The sequence below is a fragment of the Amblyomma mixtum genome, chromosome 3 (genome assembly GCF_055824585.1).
Source record: "Amblyomma mixtum isolate Tamu chromosome 3, ASM5582458v1, whole genome shotgun sequence".
In the NCBI taxonomy this organism is placed as follows: Eukaryota; Metazoa; Arthropoda; class Arachnida; order Ixodida; family Ixodidae; genus Amblyomma; species Amblyomma mixtum.
This window is the reverse complement of record NC_143014.1, coordinates 359315610-359336789: the sequence shown is the minus strand read 5'-3', so window position 1 is coordinate 359336789 and position 21180 is coordinate 359315610. Positions and strand designations below refer to the sequence as shown.

Here is a 21180-nt window from a genome sequence, read left to right as displayed (position 1 = left end):
CCGTCAGACTTCATTCGTTGTCACCAGCGGATATGCCCGATCGACTACGACTGCTACAAAAAGATGACGCCGTTGTCCCAGGCTAGTATCGCCGCCATCCCCAAGGTCGCTGGGTCGGACTGGCGCGACCTTCCCAACCGGGAGGTTGAGCTGAGCGACGGCACCCCCGCGTATCGCCTCATCTACACGCACCGCTGCTCACCGTTTATAAAGCTTTTTTAGTTTCGAAACTTCTCCTCCCGAAGCGGCCGCGTTTTGCGCCCGGCCACTGAGATGGCGCTGCAGTCGAAGTTTGCGCCACGCTTGACGCTAGCTAGCCACGCCGCGGTGCAGCAACGTTTCTGAGGCTCCGTTTGTCGTGCTCATTTGTGTCGCGTTCTTTTGTTATCAAGTGATCCTTTCGTTATGAGTTGAGTGTTTGTGCACTACGCTTCAGCAGCTTTCGGTGTGTGGTCGGGTGAGGACGCTCATGGTGTGGACCCAACCTGCAAGTAGCGTGGGCTGCCGAATGTTCTCGAGCGCCAAGTTTTGGATTTTTTCGCTGTCAGAGGGTAGGTGGTGCGCGTGATTTATGTTCTTTAGAGTGTGCTAGGACTGTCAACCAAATGCCAACGTGTTTCGTGCCGGGATGTACCAGCGGGTACCGGCGCAACACGGAGAAAAGGCACTTCTTTTCTCCGCCAACCAATCCAAATCTCCTTGCAAAATGGTCGAGAGCGATACCCCGTGCAGACAAGGTGTTTGGGAAAACATGCAAAGTGTGCGACGCCCATTTCCAAGAAGGGGATATTCTGAAGTCATATAAGCATGTAATTAACGCAGAAGTGATTGAAATCGAGCGCGGTGTATGGTCTCTAAGGAGTGATGCAATTCCTACCATATTTCCTAATCTCCCGCTGTACTTCTCGAATCGTAAACGGCGAAAATCTCCGAAAAAGAGAGCAACAGTCTCAAGAGACGCAGTGGCAACGCAGAGCGACGCTGCAGAAGACATCGATATCCAGCGAGAGCAACCAGAGCCCGTGCAAGACAGCTGCTTGCATGTTAATGAGCTGGTGGAGAAGAGTGCTTCTTTGAGGTTACCTCGTCAGTGGAGATCGGCAGCTCTTGAAGAGGAAAATGGGCGCCGATCACAGATTGTTTTTTACACGGCAGGATTGGAGGCAGATGTATATACAGTACTCAAGAGTGTCGTAGTTCGCGAAGACATGAGTTATGTTGTATCTGCCCGCGGAAAACTGGTGCCGACGCTGCCCATGGATTTGGCAATCACTTCGTTAGCAGACGAAGAGGCAATTGTGCAGGTTGTACAAACTATGCAAGCCTGTCATGGTTGCACCTCTAGCAGGGGAGGAAATGTATACCACAAGCAGTGCAGAGTTCTTACTGAGGCAGAAAAAGGAGTCTGTATAAAGTGTGCGAAAATGACGAAGGACCTCAAAAAAAGAAGTGGGCTGAAACCCAAGAAAAAGGTGTGCCTTGCAGCACCTGTTTTGAGGAAGAGGCTCATTCGTGCCGCTGCAGCTCGGGAGAAAATGAAGAAAGAAATTAGCGAACTCAGTGAAAAACTGAAGAAAGCGTTTCAACAAGTCTAGGTGAAGTGACACAGGACCTGTCAGAAGCACAAAAGATGGTCATACAGACAGCCGTCATGCAACAAGCGGCCAAGTCGCCACGTGGGCACCGGTACAGTACAGACTGGCTTATGATCTGTCTGCTTCTGAGGCTGACAAGCCCAAAGTGTTACAGAACTCTATCTGACATGAAGATTTTGCCCCTGTCAAGTGCCAACCGCCTTGTACAGCTACTCAAAGGTCTTCCATGTGGCTACGGCTTAAACAAATTTGGCCTTGGTAGCATAAAACTGCATATGGCTGGCAAGCCAGAACATTACACATATGGTTGTCTAATCATCGATGAAGTGAAACACAGGGAAGGAACCGAGTTTAACAGGTCGTCCTACAGATTTGATGGCTTTGTAGATTACGGGGATATTACTAAAGTTGGCACAGACCAGCTGGCAGACCATGCACTGGTTGTTATGTTCAACCCAATGTTTGCGTCATGGGTCCAACCCATAGCAACTTTTGCAGCTAAGGGTGCAGCGCCAGGATGGGTCTTGGCAAAGGTGGTAATGAGCTCAGTGCTACAATTGCATGAACATGGTGCTCGCGTACTGGCAGTGATAAGCGATGGTGCCGGAAATAACAAATCGACGTGGACACACCTCGGCATCAGTGGAAAGGTGGAGCACCCACAGTGCAAGATTGAACATCCCTGCCTTCCAGAGGGAACATTCCTCCACTTCATTTGTGACGTGCCACATATCGTGAAATGCATCCGGAATCATATGATGAAGCACAAATATGGTCAGGCAAGTTAAATAAATCCTTTGATATGCATTTCTCTTGAGTGATGACGCTGTGTAACAGAGACTTGTTCACCTATGTTTAATTACTGCACATAACGAAATGGTGTACAATAATTTGTTGCAGGTAGGTGAATACCAAGCAAATTTCCAGCACTATGAACGTCTTTTTGAGGCGGAAAAAAAGGCCGCTATAAAAGTGGTTTCTAAGTTGACTGAGCACCATGTCAAGCCACAGAAGCTCCAGACCATGAACGTTCGTCTGGCGACTCAGGTAAAGTTGTCCATTCAGTCATTGTAAACATTGTAAGCAGTTGGTGCCATAAAACTGCATGCTTATACATTACATCTGTGCTTGTCAGCGTCCAGGCATTTTCAAAACTAATTTGCCATCATGTTTTTCCAAGCTTTACAAATTTCTTTTACTCTTTTTCGCTTGCAGCTCTTCAGCCGAAGTGTGTCGATTGGCCTGAAGGTCTACAGACAAATGATGGTACCTGGCTTCGCCGACAGTTTTGGAACGGAACAGTTCACGATGCTACTAAATGACCTCTTTGACATTCTGAACTCCAAGGTTCCTGCAGCTGGAATACGAAAGGGATCTCTCCCGTGCTGGTCTGAACGCCCCGTGCTGGTCTCCGGTGTGTTCAACCGCCTCGATGCATCTTTATGGCACCCCGACGGCTTCTGCCGTGACTTTGGCCACATGCAGACTGACCTGATTGACTGCCGCACAGGCCGGATTCTTCGAGACCAGCCGATGCGGGTATTTTGGGAAGGCTTTGAAAGCTTGCACAAACGCATGAAGGACAGAGATGGAGAGTACATGATACTCAAGTTGAAGGACTGGCCACCCAGCGATGTCTTCAGTGATGTGCTCCCAAGCAGGTTTGCTGATATCATGAAAGCTCTGCATGTTCAGCAGTGGTTGCAGGTGCACATAATGCTCAGAGATTTTATGCAAAGAAATGCACTTCATGAGCTGAAAAGTCCTTGAGTGAGATTTTTATTACGGTGTTCTAGATGTGCTGCAGAAGACACACATATAAAGAGGAGTTCTGTTCACTGTAGCTTTACTACTAGTGCACACTTGAAAGGTGTATATATTTAGCACGTGCATGAGTTGCTTACTAATTGTTTTCGTACCTGCACTCGGGAGCAAATTTATCCTTGTCAACCAAAACTTCCGCACCAATACCATACCGGCATAGCAAAAGACGCAATTAATTACTTTTTACTCAATCAGATGTGACACACGTCAGTAGTGTAAAATGTCGACGCACAGATCAGTCGCAAAAGATCAGCTAGGATGAAATGCGCCGTTGTGATCCGATGCCAGCACCAGGAGCATACGACGAACAGAGACCCCGCCGACGCTACGTTGTTCAAGCGCTTAGTAAAAGAAAGGTATCTAAAAAAACCGCGCAGCTCACCGCTACACTCCTACACCTCCCTCCCCGCAAACACGCACCTAGACACAGAGCGGCGCACAGGTGCGGTGAACCTTTTCCGACGCCAGGCCGAGAAAGACGACATTGCGCGCCGTTTATAACGCAGCGCACCGTCCGCCTCCGGCTACCGTACACAGGCCGTGTGGCCTTCGAAACGCAGCTCAGCAACGCCGAGAGCGGCTTCACGTTTCGGTGCTGTTTGGTGAGGTGCAAAAGTTCGCCGATAAAAACATTCAACGCTTCTTCGCGTGTCGAAGCGCGGTTCCGGAGTGCCACCTTTTCGCGAGATTCATTTCAATGCATCGATCGCTCCGCGTAACGACACCAAGTTTGACGAACAAAATATCAAATGAGCGGTTATTCGCCGCATTTAAAAACAATCCTAGATGCGTGCGTAACGTCACGACGCGAGGCATGTAGACTTTAACACGCAAGGCCGAACACACCGTGCCGAAAGCCCGTCCACCGCCACCGAGAAACACTCGGGCCCCTAGCAACAACGACGCCATACGCCGTTGCTAGTGGCCCGAGTTTTTTTAGCAACAACGACAACGTTGCTAGGGGCCTGACTTTTTAAGCCTAAATTTTGACATCACTTCCGCCACATTCTCGCCAATGCATTGGGAATACGAAGGGCCTCTCCTGAGTCTTCCTTCCTCCATGTCTCCATGGATCAGAAAAGGTGTTGGTCACTAACTGACTAGGTCTAGGAGGTCCTTTACCGAATACCACAGTATTCAGACATTTGAACTGAACCCTTACTGCGACAGCTGCTAAAGAGTGTTCAGGCTTAACTCCTTGACAATTACACAGGAGTTCGCAACAATGCCAACACCACCCCCCGCTGGTGCCAACATTATCTAAAGATTTTTCACTGTGTTGTTTAACAGTGTTCCTTGAACACAAACTAAGTGTCATCGGTGCTCCTCTTATAATATGGACATATCATCATAGTGATGTCTCATGCCACGACAGGTCCACTGCATCAATGAAACGGCCACATTTATGCATGACAGTGTGGTTGCAGGATAAATATGAAGAGGAACACAATTCGTACTTATAAACTATGCCTTACGGACTATGCAACGTTCTTACCAGGAGTTATGATACCGGGTTTTCCTTTGCCGCCACCACAACGGCCGCCAGAAAGGCGGCGGTCCTTCGGCGGCAAAGATGCTGATACGGTTACCGAGACCTCTATATCCTCCACAGAGGAGCTGGCCGTTAATTCGGCGTTGCGATGGCTCGTGGCCTTCGCGCGATACTTTTTTGGTGCAGCAGCTGCATCAGGCTCCGCTCTAGAAGCAGAATCTATTGGAGTAGTCTTTGGCTCCTTTGTAAGGTTGGAAGGGCAGGTCTAGCTGGGTGTTGGTGTTCTGGCCGCCCATCAGCGATGGGGCGATTGCCGATGGTGGCAAAGAAAGGCCTCCGGCGAAAATCACATGATCTTCCCTAGAAAGGACTGTCAACGGGGTTGGGGCATTGATGTCGCACCAGGTCCAGCAGCTCCACCTGTGGGCCAACTGAAAGTGAATACGGTTGCGGTTCCGGCTTCACCGCTTCAGAAAAAGTGCCCGTCTCTTCGAAGATGAATCGCTTCCTAGATTATGGGTAGGATATGTTCTCTTTTGTCTTCAAGCTAATAATTTATTTTACTGTCTTCCAAATACGGCACGACCTGGAGTGCGCGCCATGTGCGCCAGTGCAGGTGGTGTCTTTTGAGAGCCATCTACCGAGGAGCAGAAGATTGGCGCCCGCCTCGTTTCCGAAGTGGAGAAGCCGCACAGAACCCTCAACAGTGTCGACGTATACGGTGGCTGCGGGGGTCTGTCCTTCGGTCTAGCCAAAGCTTGCTTAGCAAGCCCCGTGCTCGCAGTCAGCGACAACGAGCACCATTTGACCACTTTAAGCAAGAACTTCCCCGATGTGCCGACGTCTCACGCCTGTCCGTCAAAAGTGCTCAAGCAGCTCCGCGCTGGCGGGATGACCGACATTCTTGGAGACATCGAGAAAGAAGATGGGAGCCCGTCCTTCGAATCTCACAAGAGCTGCCGATTTTTGCAGGGTTGTGACAAACAGGGGCTCAGGAATTCTCAACTAGTGACTTTTCTCGGATTCTGTGCCTTCTTTGACCCTTCGTACGTCGTCCTCGTTGCCGAGAGGTGCTCCGTCCGGCACCATAACGGCGACGGCCTTGCCTTGGCTCTCAAGTCCCTTCTGGACCTTGGTTATCAAACTTCTTGCAGCATGCTGCAGGATGGCTGCTACGGTATGCCGCAGAGACACCGGCGCCTCGTCATCTTTGGGGCCAAGCGCGGCCGAGCAAAACTGCCAGCTTTTCCTTTGCCGACTCACACTTTCGAAGTGCCCGAGTGCCACCTATCATTTGCCGTGGAAGGTGGCGCCTACAGGAGTGCTCTGAACTTGACCTCTGCGGCGCCGTACCAGAGGACCACCTTAAGGGATGCGATTGCCGACCTCAGTGATCCTGAGGCAAAGTTTGACAGAGGTCCGTCAGACTTCATTCGTTGTCACCAGCGGATATGCCCGATCGACTACGACTGCTACAAAAAGATGACGCCGTTGTCCCAGGCTAGTATCGCCGCCATCCCCAAGGTCGCTGGGTCGGACTGGCGCGACCTTCTCAACCGGGAGGTTGAGCTGAGCGACGGCACCCCCGCGTATCGGCTCATCTACACGCACCGCTGCTCACCGTTTATAAAGCTTTTTTAGTTTCGAATCTTCTCCCGAAGCGGCCGCGTTTTGCGCCCGGCCACTGAGATGGCGCTGCAGTCGAAGTTTGCGCCACGCTCGACGCTAGCTAGCCACGCCGCGGTGCAGCAACGTTTCTGAGGCTCCGTTTGTCGTGCTCATTTGTGTCGCGTTCTTTTGTTATCAAGTGATCCTTTCGTTATGAGTTGAGTGTTTGTGCACTACGCTTCAGCAGCTTTCGGTGTGTGGTCGGGTGAGGACGCTCATGGTGTGGACCCAACCTGCAAGTAGCGTGGGCTGCCGAATGTTCTCGAGCGCCAAGTTTTGGATTTTTTCGCTGTCAGAAGAGGGTAGGTGGTGCGCGTCATTTATGGTCTTTAGAGTGTGCTAGGACTGTCAACCAAATGCCAACGTGTTTCGTGCCGGGATGTACCAGCGGGTACCGGCGCAACACGGAGAAAAGGCACTTCTTTGCTCCGCCAACCAATCCAAATCTCCTTGCAAAATGGTCGAGAGCGATACCCCGTGCAGACAAGGTGTTGGGGAAAACATGCAAAGTGTGCGACGCCCATTTCCAAGAAGGGGATATTCTGAAGTCATATAAGCATGTAATCAACGCAGAAGTGATTGAAATCGAGCGCGGTGTATGGTCTCTAAGGAGTGATGCAATTCCTACCATATTTCCTAATCACGCGCTGTACTTCTCGAATCGTAAACGGCGAAAATCTCCAAAAAAGAGAGCAACCGTCTCAAGAGACGCATTGGCAACGCATAGCGACGCTGCAGAAGACATCGATATCGAGCGAGAGCAACCAGAGCCCGTGCAAGACAGCTGCTTGCATGTTAATGAGCTGGTGGAGAAGAGTGCTTCTTTGAGGTTACCTCGTCAGTGGAGATCGGCAGCTCTTGAAGATGAAAATGGGCGCCGATCACAGATTGTTTTTTACACGGCAGGATTGGAGGCAGATGTATATACAGTACTCAAGAGTGTCGTAGTTCGCGAAGACATGAGTTAGGTTGTATCTGCCCGCGGAAAACTGGTGCCGACGCTGCCCATGGATTTGGCAATCACTTCGTTAGCAGACGTAGAGGCAATTTTGCAGGTTGTACAAACTATGCAAGCCTGTCATGGTTGCACCTCTAGCAGGGGAGGAACTGTATACCACAAGCAGTGCAGAGTTCTTACTGAGGCAGAAAAAGGAGTCTGTATAAAGTGTGCGAAAATGACGAAGGACCTCAAAAGAAGAAGTGGGCTGAAACCCAAGAAAAAGGTGTGCCTTGCAGCACCTGTTTTGAGGAAAGGCTCATTCGTGCCGCTGCAGCTCGGGAGAAAATGAAGAAAGAAATTAGCGAACTCAGTGAAAAACTGAAGAAAGCGTTTTCAACAAGTCTAGGTGAAGTGACACAGGAACTGCCAGAAGCACAAAAGTTGGTCATACAGACAGCCGTCATGCAACAAGCGGCCAAGTCGCCAGGTGGGCACCGGTACAGTACAGACTGGCTTATGATCTGTCTGCTTCTGAGGCTGACAAGCCCAAAGTGTTACAGAACTCTATCTGACATGAAGATTTTGCCCCTGCCAAGTGCCAACCGCCTTGTACAGCTACTGAAAGGTCTTCCATGTGGCTACGGCTTAAATAAATTTGCCCTTGGTAGCATAAAACTGCATATGGCTGGCAAGCCAGAACATTACACATATGGTTGTCTAATCATCGATGAAGTGAAACACAGGGAAGGAACCGAGTTTAACAGGTCGTCCTACAAATTTGATGGCTTTGTAGATTACGGGGATATTACTAAAGTTGGCACAGACCAGCTGGCAGACCAAGCACTGGTTGTTATGTTCAACCCAATGTTTGCGTCATGGGTCCAACCCATAGCAACTTTTGCAGCTAAGGGTGCAGCGCCAGGATGGGCCTTGGCAAAGGTGGTAATGAGCTCAGTGCTACAATTGCATGAACATGGTGCTCGCGTACTGGCAGTGATAAGCGATGGTGCCGAAAATAACAAATCGACTTGGACACACCTCGGCATCAGTGGAAAGGTGGAGCACCCACAGTGCAAGATTGAACATCCCTGCCTTCCAGAGGGAACATTCCTCCACTTCATTTGTGACGTGCAACAAATCGTGAAATGCATCCGGAATCATATGATGAAGCACAAATATGGTCAGGCAAGTTAAATAAATCCTTGGATATGCATGTCTCTTGAGTGATGACGCTGTGTAACAGAGACTTGTTCACCTATGTTTAATTACTGCACATAACGAAATGGTGTACAATAATTTGTTGCAGGTAGGTGAATACCAAGCAAATTTCCAGCACTATGAACGTCTTATTGAGGCGGAAAAAAAGGCCGCTATAAAAGTGGTTCCTAAGTTGACTGAGCACCATGTCAAGCCACAGAAGCTCCAGACCATGAACGTTCGTCTGGCGAATCAGGTAAAGTTGTCCATTCAGTCATTGTAAACATTGTAAGCAGTTGGTGCCATAAACCTGCATGCTTATACATTACATCTGTGCTTGTCAGCGTCCAGGCATTTTCAAAACTAATTTGGCATCATGTTTTTCCAAGCTTTACAAATTTCCTTTACTCTTTTTCGCTTGCAGCTCTTCAGCCGAAGTGTGTCGATTGGCCTGAAGGTCTACAGACAAATGATGGTACCTGGCTTCGCCGACAGTTTTGGAACGGAACAGTTCACGATGCTACTAAATGACCTCTTTGACATTCTGAACTCCAAGGTTCCTGCAGCTGGAATACGAAAGGGATCTCCCCCGTGCTGGTCTGAACGCCCCGTGCTGGTCTCCGGTGTGTTCAACCGCCTCGATGCATCTTTATGGCACCCCGACGGCTTCTGCCGTGACTTTGGCCACATGCAGACTGACCTGATTGACTGCCGCACAGGCCGGATTCTTCGAGACCAGCCGATGCGGGTATTTTGGGAAGGCTTTGAAAGCTTGCACAAACGCATGAAGGACAGAGATGGAGAGTACATGATACTCAAGTTGAAGGACTGGCCACCCAGCGATGTCTTCAGTGATGTGCTCCCAAGCAGGTTTGCTGATATCATGAAAGCTCTGCATGTTCAGCAGTGGTTGCAGGTGCACATAATGCTCAGAGATTTTATGCAAAGAAATGCACTTCATGAGCTGAAAAGTCCTTCAGTGAGATTTTTATTACGGTGTTCTAGATGTGCTGCAGAAGACACACATATAAAGAGGAGTTCTGTTCACTGTAGCTTTACTACTAGTGCACACTTGAAAGGTGTATATATTTAGCACGTGCATGAGTTGCTTACTAATTGTTTTCGTACCTGCACTCGGGAGCAAATTTATCCTTGTCAACCAAAACTTCCGCACCGATACCATACCGGCATAGCAAAAGACGCAATTAATTACTTTTTACTCAATCAGATGTGACACACGTCAGTAGTGTAAAATGTCGACGCACAGATCAGTCGCAAAAGATCAGCTAGGATGAAATGCGCCGTTGTGATCCGATGCCAGCACCAGGAGCGTACGACGAACAGAGACCCCGCCGACGCTACGTTGTTCAAGCGCTTAGTAAAAGAAAGGTATCTAAAAAAACCGCGCAGCTCACCGCTACACTCCTACACCTCCCTCCCCGCAAACACGCACCTAGACACAGAGCGGCGCACAGGTGCGGTGAACCTTTTCCGACGCCAGGCCGAGAAAGACGACATTGCGCGCCGTTTATAACGCAGCGCACCGTCCGCCTCCGGCTACCGTACACATGCCGTGTGGCCTTCGAAACGCAGCTCAGCAACGCCGAGAGCGGCTTCACGTTTCGGTGCTGTTTGGTGAGGTGCAAAAGTTCGCTGATAAAAACATTCAACGCTTCTTCGCGTGTCGAAGCGCGATTCCGGAGTGCCACCTTTTCGCGAGATTCATTTCAATGCATCGATCGCTCCGCGTAACGACACCAAGTTTGACGAACAAAATATCAAATGAGCGGTTATTCGCCGCATTTAAAAACAATCCTAGATGCGTGCGTAACGTCACGACGCGAGGCATGTAGACTTTAACACGCAAGGCCGAACACACCGTGCCGAAAGCCCGTCCACCGCCACCGAGAAACAGTCGGGCCCCTAGCAACAACGACGCCATACGCCGTTGCTAGTGGCCCGAGTTTTTTTAGCAACAACGACAACGTTGCTAGGGGCCTGACTTTTTAAGCCTAAATTTTGACGTCACTTCCGCCACATTCTCGCCAATGCATTGGGAATACGAAGGGCCTCTCCTGAGTCTTCCTTCCTCCATGTCTCCATGGATCAGAAAAGGTGTTGGTCACTAACTGACTAGGTCTAGGAGGTCCTTTACCGAATACCACAGTATTCAGACATTTGAACTGAACCCTTACTGCGACAGCTGCTAAAGAGTGTTCAGGCTTAACTCCTTGACAATTACACAGGAGTTCGCAACAATGCCAACACCACCCCCCGCCGGTGCCAACATTATCTAAAGATTTTTCACTGTGTTGTTTAACAGTGTTCCTTGAACACAAACTAAGTGTCATCGGTGCTCCTCTTATAATATGGACATATCATCATAGTGATGTCTCATGCCACGACAGGTCCACTGCATCAATGAAACGGCCACATTTATGCATGACAGTGTGGTTGCAGGATAAATATGAAGAGGAACACAATTCGTACTTATAAAATATGCCTTACGGATGTCACAAAATTCGGCGCATTTTAGGAACAAACAAAGAAAAACCGCCGCGCGCACGGCGTCTCGCCGGCGCGAGCCCAACGGGAGAGAGAGAAAGCCCCGCCGAGCGCGTGCCTCTCTCTCCACCGCCATGGCGTGCGCCGAAGGAATGAGTCATCCACACCGAATTCTCTGGAACAGACGAGTCGGTTCTACAGCTGACGGGGGGAAAGGGCGTAGCCTTGCGTGCACTAAGACACGTCCCCCTCGCCCGTCGGCGTCGGCGCCACTCAAGAACACGCTCGAAACTTCGAGATGCGACCCGCGACCTCTGACCAATGGGGACGCGCGGCCGGTGAGAAGAGGAAAGAGAGACAGCACTGCCAATGCTGCGTGTATGTGCGCGCCTACTCGGGCGCGAACAACAAACAGACGGGAGAGCGAGCCTATAAAGAAGGACGTTGACCGCTATCAGTCAGTCCGGACCGCCGTTTAAGCTTCGGAGAAGCGCGCCCGTTCGACTCCCGGGGAAAACACCACTCGGCCAGCCACGGACCAACGAGGCAACGTTCGCCAGTCTGCGGGACGGCATCGTCGTGGAACTCTGGTCGTCGGACTGCCGCAGTGCCCGGTGAACAAATTGTGTTTTGTTTGTTTACCTCTCTCTCGTGTGTTAGTGCACTTTAGGTGCAATATTGCCTCTGTATTGTATTCTCTCTCGAGTTTAACTTGCGCGCGTTGCATTGTTTTATTAATCACTTTGTATGTGCTTGTACTAGTGATTGTGTAACCCTCTGTATCGTCTCTTTGCTGCATAAACTTTGTTTTGTTTTGTAAACCTCTGGCTCCGACCCATTCTCTGGCTTGCGACCAGCGAAAGCTGGGCACCGAACGCCCAAAAACCTCTTGTCACTTGGTAGCTGGTCTCCGCTGAGTTTGCCACGCTGAGTCGAGGGCATCTCCTTTGAGTCCGAGACTGCTACCCCCACACGCTCTAAGGGTGTCTGGGAGCTTCCCACTAAAAGTGCGCGAAGTCTGGGTGACAATATATTCTGGCGTCCGCGACAGGACGTTTGGTGTTGCAAGCACAGAGAACGGAGAAAGAGTCAGAAGGAGTTTACGAATCGTAAACGAGTGTTAGCAGCAGAGCGATATTGTGAGGTGCCGCGCGGAAGCGGTTAGTGAGGTTCACCGTGGAGAGGTACTCGTTGCCTTGAGTACAGAGTTCGGCCTCCAACTATGAATTTAAAGGAGCTTGTAGAGGTGGGCACCCAGATGGGGTTCTCCGGAGCTGGACTGCGTAAATGGGTGGACCAGGAAAGAGAGAAGGCCGAGAAAGAAAGAGAGAGGGCTCGGGAAGAAGCCGAGAAAGAAAGAGAGAGGGCTCGGGAAGAAGCCGAAAAAGAGAGAGAGAGGGCTCGGGAAGAAGCCGAAAAAGAGAGAGAGAGAATTGAAAAGGAAAGGCAGAAGGCTCGAGAAGAAGCCGAGAAAGAGAAAGAGAGAGAATTTGAACGCGAAATGAAGCTGCTTGCCGCGAAGCTGGAACTGCAACGTGGTGCGAATCATTCAGCTGTAGTTCAGAGCACTAGAGAGGAAGGTAGCAGCGTGCGTATAGATGCCAGCAGGTTGCTTCCAAGATTTGATGAAAGAAGGGACGATCTGGACGCATTCCTCAAGCGATTCGAAGGGATCGCGGTGAGCCAGAATTGGTCAGACAGTGAATGCGCTACCGTTCTTAGCACTTGTCTGAGCGGTGAGGCACTAAGTGTATTCGGGCGACTGTCTCCTGAAGACGCAGCAAGTTATAGCAAGGTGAAAGCCGCTCTGCTTAAACGATTCCGACTCACCACCGAGGGATTTCGGGACAAATTCCGGACAGGAAAGCCCACAGACGGAGAAACGGCAACCCAATATGTGGCGCGATTAAGCCACTATTTCGATCGGTGGACGGAACTGTCGGAAATCGCACAGGAGTACAGTGCACTCCGCGAGCTGCTGATCAAGGAACAATTCCTGAGCAGTTGTCACCCGAACTTGGCGCTATACCTCAAGGAGAGAAGGGCCAAGACCCTCTCCGAAATGCTCGTACTTGCCGACCAATTTCTCGAAGCCCAAGGAGGAACCAATCTGAGTAAAGTCAAGAATGCAAATTCGGAAACCGCAGAGAAATCCGACAGCCGCGATACTCGATCCAGCCCAAAGCCTCCACCGAAGTGCTACCTGTGTAATAAGACAGGCCACTACGCATCTAACTGCCGCAACAGCGCTACGAACGGTAGCCCGACAGCTTGTTTTAAGTGCGGCCAGAAGGGGCACAAAGCCGCGACTTGTTCCAACCCGGGCAGGGACGTTCCCCAGGTATCGTGCGTGCGAGCCTCCTCAGCGGACCACCTGGAGGAAGAAGACGAAAACGGCTTTGTCGAGCTGAAAAACGGCAAGAAGGTGCCCGTTGTGAACGCGGTAGTGAACGCGCGACCCGAAGCCGGTATGCACAGGATGCCTGTCTCGGAAGGGAAAGTAGGGCCGCAAAGAATTTCAGTGCTGCGAGACACAGGAAGCAGTGCGGTCATCATAAAGCGAGGCTTGGTGCGAGACAAGGATCTCACTGGAACGAAGAGCCTTGTGCGGCTAGTAGACGGCTCCTTTAAGCGCTTACCAGAAGCTAGAGTGCAGGTGCAGACTCCCTACTACAGCGGTAAACTGACTGCACTTTGCATGGAACGCCCCATATACGACCTCATATTGGGTAACATCAAGGGGGCAAAATTTCCCAAGGACCCAGACGGTCGCCGCGAAGGAGAAAAATGCGAATCCTACACGTCAGAGCGTCGCGGTGATCGACAGGAAAAAAAGCGGCGAAGGAAGCGCGAGCGAGCTAGCGCAAGAAAGGAAGAAATAAAAGAATCCCCCAAGAAGGAAGAACGGCAAAATGTAGCGCAGAAACGTTCCGCGCAAGAGAAGCCTTCTTCGCAAGAAACATGCGGAAACAAAGGAAACAGCTGTGAGAAGCTAGAGGATAAGCAAGTGAGTGGCCGCAGCGGAGCACGAACGCCGAAGGAAGGAACGAAAAACCAGAGAAGGACACGCGAAAACAATGTGTCAGGAGTTTCTGCCAAACTCAGCGCAATACACACTCTGGAAATGATTCTCGTGCTGATCGGCACATTGCTTCGGCTGTTTGCTTGCCGCACCGTCGAATTCAGGAAAGATACCAGGAGAGTGTTCACACCGGTCCTTATTGTGAGTCTCTGCGTTCTGATGCAAGTGCCTTGGAACATGTCGATTGTCTTGTTCGCATGTGCATGCCGCCCCGAAAACTTTTTGTATGCTTGGGATATGAAAGAATTTCCCAGGGCAGAAAGCCAAGAGGCAGACATTGACAGAGCGAAAGAATAGCTTAGGAAAGAGAGCCAGGAGTGCTCCCGAATTTTAGAACAGGGCCAGTCTGTTCGCCGTGAACTGTGTAGGCCAAACTTGGAAGTATAGGAGAAAGTATGCCTCATACTTGTGTGCTTCCTGTTTGCAATGTTGTGTTACTGTACTGCCCAATCGCGGTGTGTTTTTATGTGCATTGTGAACATTTCATAAAGTTGTGTATGTGAAAACCATCATGGTATTGATGTGTATATTCTCACATCTAGTTTGTGAGCGCATGCATGTGCGCGTGAATTGTACCGCCGAAACGCGGCGTGTTTTGAAGTGTTGTGAAGTTTTGGAGTGCACTCTGTCTATTGCACTGTGTTATGTATGTGAAAGCATCAAGGTATTGATGTGTGTACTTTGGCATTCGCCATTGACTGTGTGAGCGCATGCATGTGCGCGCGAATTTTGTGGTTTGTGAATATTGTTACACAATATTCTTAAAGGAAGGGGCAGTGTCACAAAATTCGGCGCATTTTAGGAACAAACAAAGAAAAACCGCCGCGCGCACGGCGTCTCGCCGGCGCGAGCCCAACGGGAGAGAGAGAAAGCCCCGCCGAGCGCGTGCCTCTCTCTCCACCGCCATGGCGTGCGCCGAAGGAATGAGTCATCCACACCGAATTCTCTGGAACAGACGAGTCGGTTTTACAGCTGACGGGGGGAAAGGGCGTAGCCTTGCGTGCACTAAGACACGTCCCCCTCGCCCGTCGGCGTCGGCGCCACTCAAGAACACGCTCGAAACTTCGAGATGCGACCCGCGACCTCTGACCAATGGGGACGCGCGGCCGGTGAGAAGAGGAAAGAGAGACAGCACTGCCAATGCTGCGTGTATGTGCGCGCCTACTCGGGCGCGAACAACAAACAGACGGGAGAGCGAGCCTATAAAGAAGGACGTTGACCGCTATCAGTCAGTCCGGACCGCCGTTTAAGCTTCGGAGAAGCGCGCCCGTTCGACTCCCGGGGAAAACACCACTCGGCCAGCCACGGACCAACGAGGCAACGTTCGCCAGTCTGCGGGACGGCATCGTCGTGGAACTCTGGTCGTCGGACTGCCGCAGTGCCCGGTGAACAAATTGTGTTTTGTTTGTTTACCTCTCTCTCGTGTGTTAGTGCACTTTAGGTGCAATATTGCCTCTGTATTGTATTCTCTCTCGAGTTTAACTTGCGCGCGTTGCATTGTTTTATTAATCACTTTGTATGTGCTTGTACTAGTGATTGTGTAACCCTCTGTATCGTCTCTTTGCTGCATAAACTTTGTTTTGTTTTGTAAACCTCTGGCTCCGACCCATTCTCTGGCTTGCGACCAGCGAAAGCTGGGCACCGAACGCCCAAAAACCTCTTGTCACTTGGTAGCTGGTCTCCGCTGAGTTTGCCACGCTGAGTCGAGGGCATCTCCTTTGAGTCCGAGACTGCTACCCCCACACGCTCTAAGGGTGTCTGGGAGCTTCCCACTAAAAGTGCGCGAAGTCTGGGTGACAACGGACTATGCAACGTTCTTACCAGGAGTTGTGATACGGGGTTTTCCTTTGCCGCCACCACAACGGCCGCCAGAAAGGCGGCGGTCCTTCGGCGGCAAAGATGCTGATACGGTTACCGAGACCTCTATATCCTCCACAGAGGAGCTGGCCGTTAATTCGGCGTTGCGATGGCTCGTGGCCTTCGCGCGATACTTTTTTGGTGCAGCAGCTGCATCAGGCTCCGCTCTAGAAGCAGAATCTATTGGAGCAGTCTTTGGCTCCTTTGTAAGGTTGGAAGGGCAGGTCTAGCTGGGTGTTGGTGTTCTGGCGGCCCATCAGCGATGAGGCGATTGCCGATGGTGGCAAAGAAAGGCCTCCGGCGAAAATCACATGATCTTCCCTAGAAAGGACTGTCGACGGGGTTGGGGCATTGATGTCGCACCAGGTCCAGCAACTCCACCTGTGGGCCAACTGAAAGTGAATACGGTTGCGGTTCCGGCTTCACCGCTTCAGAAAAAGTGCCCGTCTCTTCGAAGATGAATCGCTTCCTAGATTATGGGTAGGATATGTTCTCTTTTGTCTTCAAGCTAATAATTTATTTTACTGTCTTCCAAATACGGCACGACCTGGAGTGCGCGCCATGTGCGCCAGTGCAGGTGGTGTCTTTTCAGAGCCATCTACCGAGGAGCAGAAGATTGGCGCCCGCCTCGTTTCCGAAGTGGAGAAGCCGCACAGAACCCTCAACAGGGTCGACGTATACGGTGGCTGCGGGGGTATGTCCTTCGGTCTAGCCAAAGCTTGCTTAGCAAGCCCCGTGCTCGCAGTCAGCGACAACGAGCACCATTTGACCACTTTAAGCAAGAACTTCCCCGATGTGCCGACGTCTCACGCCTGTCCGTCAAAAGTGCTCAAGCACCTCCGCGCTGGCGGGATGACCGACATTCTTGGAGACATCGAGAAAGAAGATGGGAGCCCGTCCTTCGAATCTCACAAGAGCTGCCGATTTTTGCAGGGTTGTGACAAACAGGGGCTCAGGAATTCTCAACTATTGACTTTTCTCGGATTCTGTGCCTTCTTTGACCCTTCGTACGTCGTCCTCGTTGCCGAGAGGTGCTCCGTCCGGCACCATAACGGCGACGGCCTTGCCTTGGCTCTCAAGTGCCTTCTGGACCTTGGTTATCAAACTACTTGCAGCATGCTGCAGGATGGCTGCTACGGTATGCCGCAGAGACACCGGCGCCTCGTCATCTTTGGGGCCAAGCGCGGCCGAGCAAAACTGCCAGCTTTTCCTTTGCCGACTCACACTTTTGAAGTGCCCGAGTGCCACCTATCATTTGCCGTGGACGGTCGCGCCTACAGCAGTCCTCTGAACTTGACCTCTGCGGCGCCGTACCAGAGGACCACCTTAAGGGATGCGATTGCCGACCTCAGTGATCCTGAGGCAAAGTTTGACAGAGGTCCGTCAGACTTCATTCGTTGTCACCAGCGGATATGCCCGATCGACTACGACTGCTACAAAAAGATGACGCCGTTGTCCCAGGCTAGTATCGCCGCCATCCCCAAGGTCGCTGGGTCGGACTGGCGCGACCTTCCCAACCGGGAGGTTGAGCTGAGCGACGGCACCCCCGCGTATCGGCTCATCTACACGCACCGCTGCTCACCGTTTATAAAGCTTTTTTAGTTTCGAATCTTCTCCTCCCGAAGCGGCCGCGTTTTGCGCCCGGCCACTGAGATGGCGCTGCAGTCGAAGTTTGCGCCACGCTCGACGCTAGCTAGCCACGCCGCGGTGCAGCAACGTTTCTGAGGCTCCGTTTGTCGTGCTCATTTGAGTCGCGTTCTTTTGTTATCAAGTGATCCTTTCGTTATGAGTTGAGTGTTTGTGCACTACGCTTCAGCAGCTTTCGGTGTGTGGTCGGGTGAGGACGCTCATGGTGTGGACCCAACCTGCAAGTAGCGTGGGCAGCCGAATGTTCTCGAGCGCCAAGTTTTGGATTTTTTCGCTGTCAGAAGAGGGTAGGTGGTGCGCGTCATTTATGGTCTTTAGAGTGTGCTAGGACTGTCAACCAAATGCCAACGTGTTTCGTGCCGGGATGTACCAGCGGGTACCGGCGCAACACGGAGAAAAGGCACTTCTTTTCTCCGCCAACCAATCCAAATCTCCTTGCAAAATGGTCGAGAGCGATAACCCGTGCAGACAAGGTGTTGGGGAAAACATGCAAAGTGTGCGACGCCCATTTCCAAGAAGGGGATATTCTGAAGTCATATAAGCATGTAATCAACGCAGAAGTGATTGAAATCGAGCGCGGTGTATGGTCTCTAAGGAGTGATGCAATTCCTACCAAATTTCCTAATCACCCGCTGTACTTCTCGAATCGTAAACGGCGAAAATCTCCGAAAAAGAGAGCAACCGTCTCAAGAGACGCAGTGGCAACGCATAGCGACGCTGCAGAAGACATCGATATCGAGCGAGAGCAACCAGAGCCCGTGCAAGACAGCTGCTTGCATGTTAATGAGCTGGTGGAGAAGAGTGCTTCTTTGAGGTTACCTCGTCAGTGGAGATCGGCAGCTCTTGAAGATGAAAATGGGCGCCGATCACAGATTGTTTTTTACACGGCAGGATTGGAGGCAGATGTATATACAGTACTCAAGAGTGTCGTAGTTCGCGAAGACATGAGTTAGGTTGTATCTGCCCGCGGAAAACTGGTGCCGACGCTGCCCATGGATTTGGCAATCACTTCGTTAGCAGACGTAGAGGCAATTGTGCAGGTTGTACAAACTATGCAAGCCTGTCATGGTTGCACCTCTAGCAGGGGAGGAACTGTATACCACAAGCAGTGCAGAGTTCTTACTGAGGCAGAAAAAGGAGTCTGTATAAAGTGTGCGAAAATGACGAAGGACCTCAAAAGAAGAAGTGGGCTGAAACCCAAGAAAAAGGTGTGCCTTGCAGCACCTGTTTTGAGGAAAGGCTCATTCGTGCCGCTGCAGCTCGGGAGAAAATGAAGAAAGAAATTAGCGAACTCAGTGAAAAACTGAAGAAAGCGTTTTCAACAAGTCTAGGTGAAGTGACACAGTACCTGCCAGAAGCACAAAAGATGGTCATACAGACAGCCGTCATGCAACAAGCGGCCAAGTCGCCAGGTGGGCACCGGTACAGTACAGACTGGCTTATGATCTGTCTGCTTCTGAGGCTGACAAGCCCAAAGTGTTACAGAACTCTATCTGACATGAAGATTTTGCCCCTGCCAAGTGCCAACCGCCTTGTACAGCTACTGAAAGGTCTTCCATGTGGCTACGGCTTAAATAAATTTGCCCTTGGTAGCATAAAACTGCATATGGCTGGCAAGCCAGAACATTACACATATGGTTGTCTAATCATCGATGAAGTGAAACACAGGGAAGGAACCGAGTTTAACAGGTCGTCCTACAAATTTGATGGCTTTGTAGATTACGGGGATATTACTAAAGTTGGCACAGACCAGCTGGCAGACCATGCACTGGTTGTTATGTTCAACCCAATGTTTGCGTCATGGGTCCAACCCATAGCAACTTTTGCAGCTAAGGGTGCAGCGCCAGGATGGGTCTTGGCAAAGGTGGTAATGAGCTCAGTGCTACAATTGCATGAACATGGTGCTCGCGTACTGGCAGTGATAAGCGATGGTGCCGAAAATAACAAATCGACTTGGACACACCTCGGCATCAGTGGAAAGGTGGAGCACCCACAGTGCAAGATTGAACATCCCTGCCTTCCAGAGGGAACATTCCTCCACTTCATTTGTGACGTGCAACAAATCGTGAAATGCATCCGGAATCATATGATGAAGCACAAATATGGTCAGGCAAGTTAAATAAATCCTTGGATATGCATGTCTCTTGAGTGATGACGCTGTGTAACAGAGACTTGTTCACCTATGTTTAATTACTGCACATAACGAAATGGTGTACAATAATTTGTTGCAGGTAGGTGAATACCAAGCAAATTTCCAGCACTATGAACGTCTTTTTGAGGCGGAAAAAAAGGCCGCTATAAAAGTGGTTCCTAAGTTGACTGAGCACCATGTCAAGCCACAGAAGCTCCAGACCATGAACGTTCGTCTGGCGACTCAGGTAAAGTTGTCCATTCAGTCATTGTAAACATTGTAAGCAGTTGGTGCCATAAAACTGCATGCTTATACATTACATCTGTGCTTGTCAGCAGCGTCCAGGCATTTTCAAAACTAATTTGCCATCATGTTTTTCCAAGCTTTACAAATTTCTTTTACTCTTTTTCGCTTGCAGCTCTTCAGCCGAAGTGTGTCGATTGGCCTGAAGGTCTACAGACAAATGATGGTACCTGGCTTCGCCGACAGTTTTGGAACGGAACAGTTCACGATGCTACTAAATGACCTCTTTGACATTCTGAACTCCAAGGTTCCTGCAGCTGGAATACGAAAGGGATCTCCCCCGTGCTGGTCTGAACGCCCCGTGCTGGTCTCCGGTGTGTTCAACCGCCTCGATGCATCTTTATGGCACCCCGACGGCTTCTGCCGTGACTTTGGCCACATGCAGACTGACCTGATTGACTGCCGCACAGGCCGGATTCTTCGAGACCAGCCGATGCGGGTATTTTGGGAAGGCTTTGAAAGCTTGCACAAACGCATGAAGGACAGAGATGGAGAGTACATGATACTCAAGTTGAAGGACTGGCCACCCAGCGATGTCTTCAGTGATGTGCTCCCAAGCAGGTTTGCTGATATCATGAAAGCTCTGCATGTTCAGCAGTGGTTGCAGGTGCACATAATGCTCAGAGATTTTATGCAAAGAAATGCACTTCATGAGCTGAAAAGTCCTTGAGTGAGATTTTTATTACGGTGTTCTAGATGTGCTGTAGAAGACACACATATAAAGAGGAGTTCTGTTCACTGTAGCTTTACTACTAGTGCACACTTGAAAGGTGTATATATTTAGCACGTGCATGAGTTGCTTACTAATTGTTTTCGTACCTGCACTCGGGAGCAAATTTATCCTTGTCAACCAAAACTTCCGCACCAATACCATACCGGCATAGCAAAAGACGCAATTAATTACTTTTTACTCAATCAGATGTGACACACGTCAGTAGT

The 21180-nt window shown here is 50.5% G+C and overlaps 2 protein-coding genes and 3 pseudogenes across 2 annotated transcripts; all 5 read left to right on the top strand.

The window, feature by feature from the left end:
- The first annotated feature begins 605 nt into the window (after nt 1-605).
- On the top strand, nt 606-2383 carry LOC149356493 (uncharacterized; annotated as a pseudogene).
- A 3419-nt stretch (nt 2384-5802) lies between these two features.
- LOC149356492 (DNA (cytosine-5)-methyltransferase 1-like) lies at nt 5803-6552 on the top strand. Its single transcript, XM_089576358.1, has one exon. The coding sequence runs from the start codon at nt 5803-5805 to the stop codon at nt 6550-6552; it is 750 nt and encodes a 249-aa protein (XP_089432484.1).
- A 383-nt stretch (nt 6553-6935) lies between these two features.
- LOC149356491 (uncharacterized) lies at nt 6936-8713 on the top strand (annotated as a pseudogene).
- A 2644-nt stretch (nt 8714-11357) lies between these two features.
- LOC149356490 (uncharacterized) lies at nt 11358-15207 on the top strand. Its single transcript, XM_089584190.1, has one exon. It carries the CDS (start codon nt 12444-12446, stop codon nt 14598-14600), a length of 2157 nt encoding a protein of 718 aa, XP_089440316.1. The 5' UTR covers nt 11358-12443; the 3' UTR covers nt 14601-15207.
- A 2941-nt stretch (nt 15208-18148) lies between these two features.
- Nucleotides 18149-19926, top strand: LOC149356489 (uncharacterized; annotated as a pseudogene).
- Nucleotides 19927-21180: the final 1254 nt, after the last annotated feature.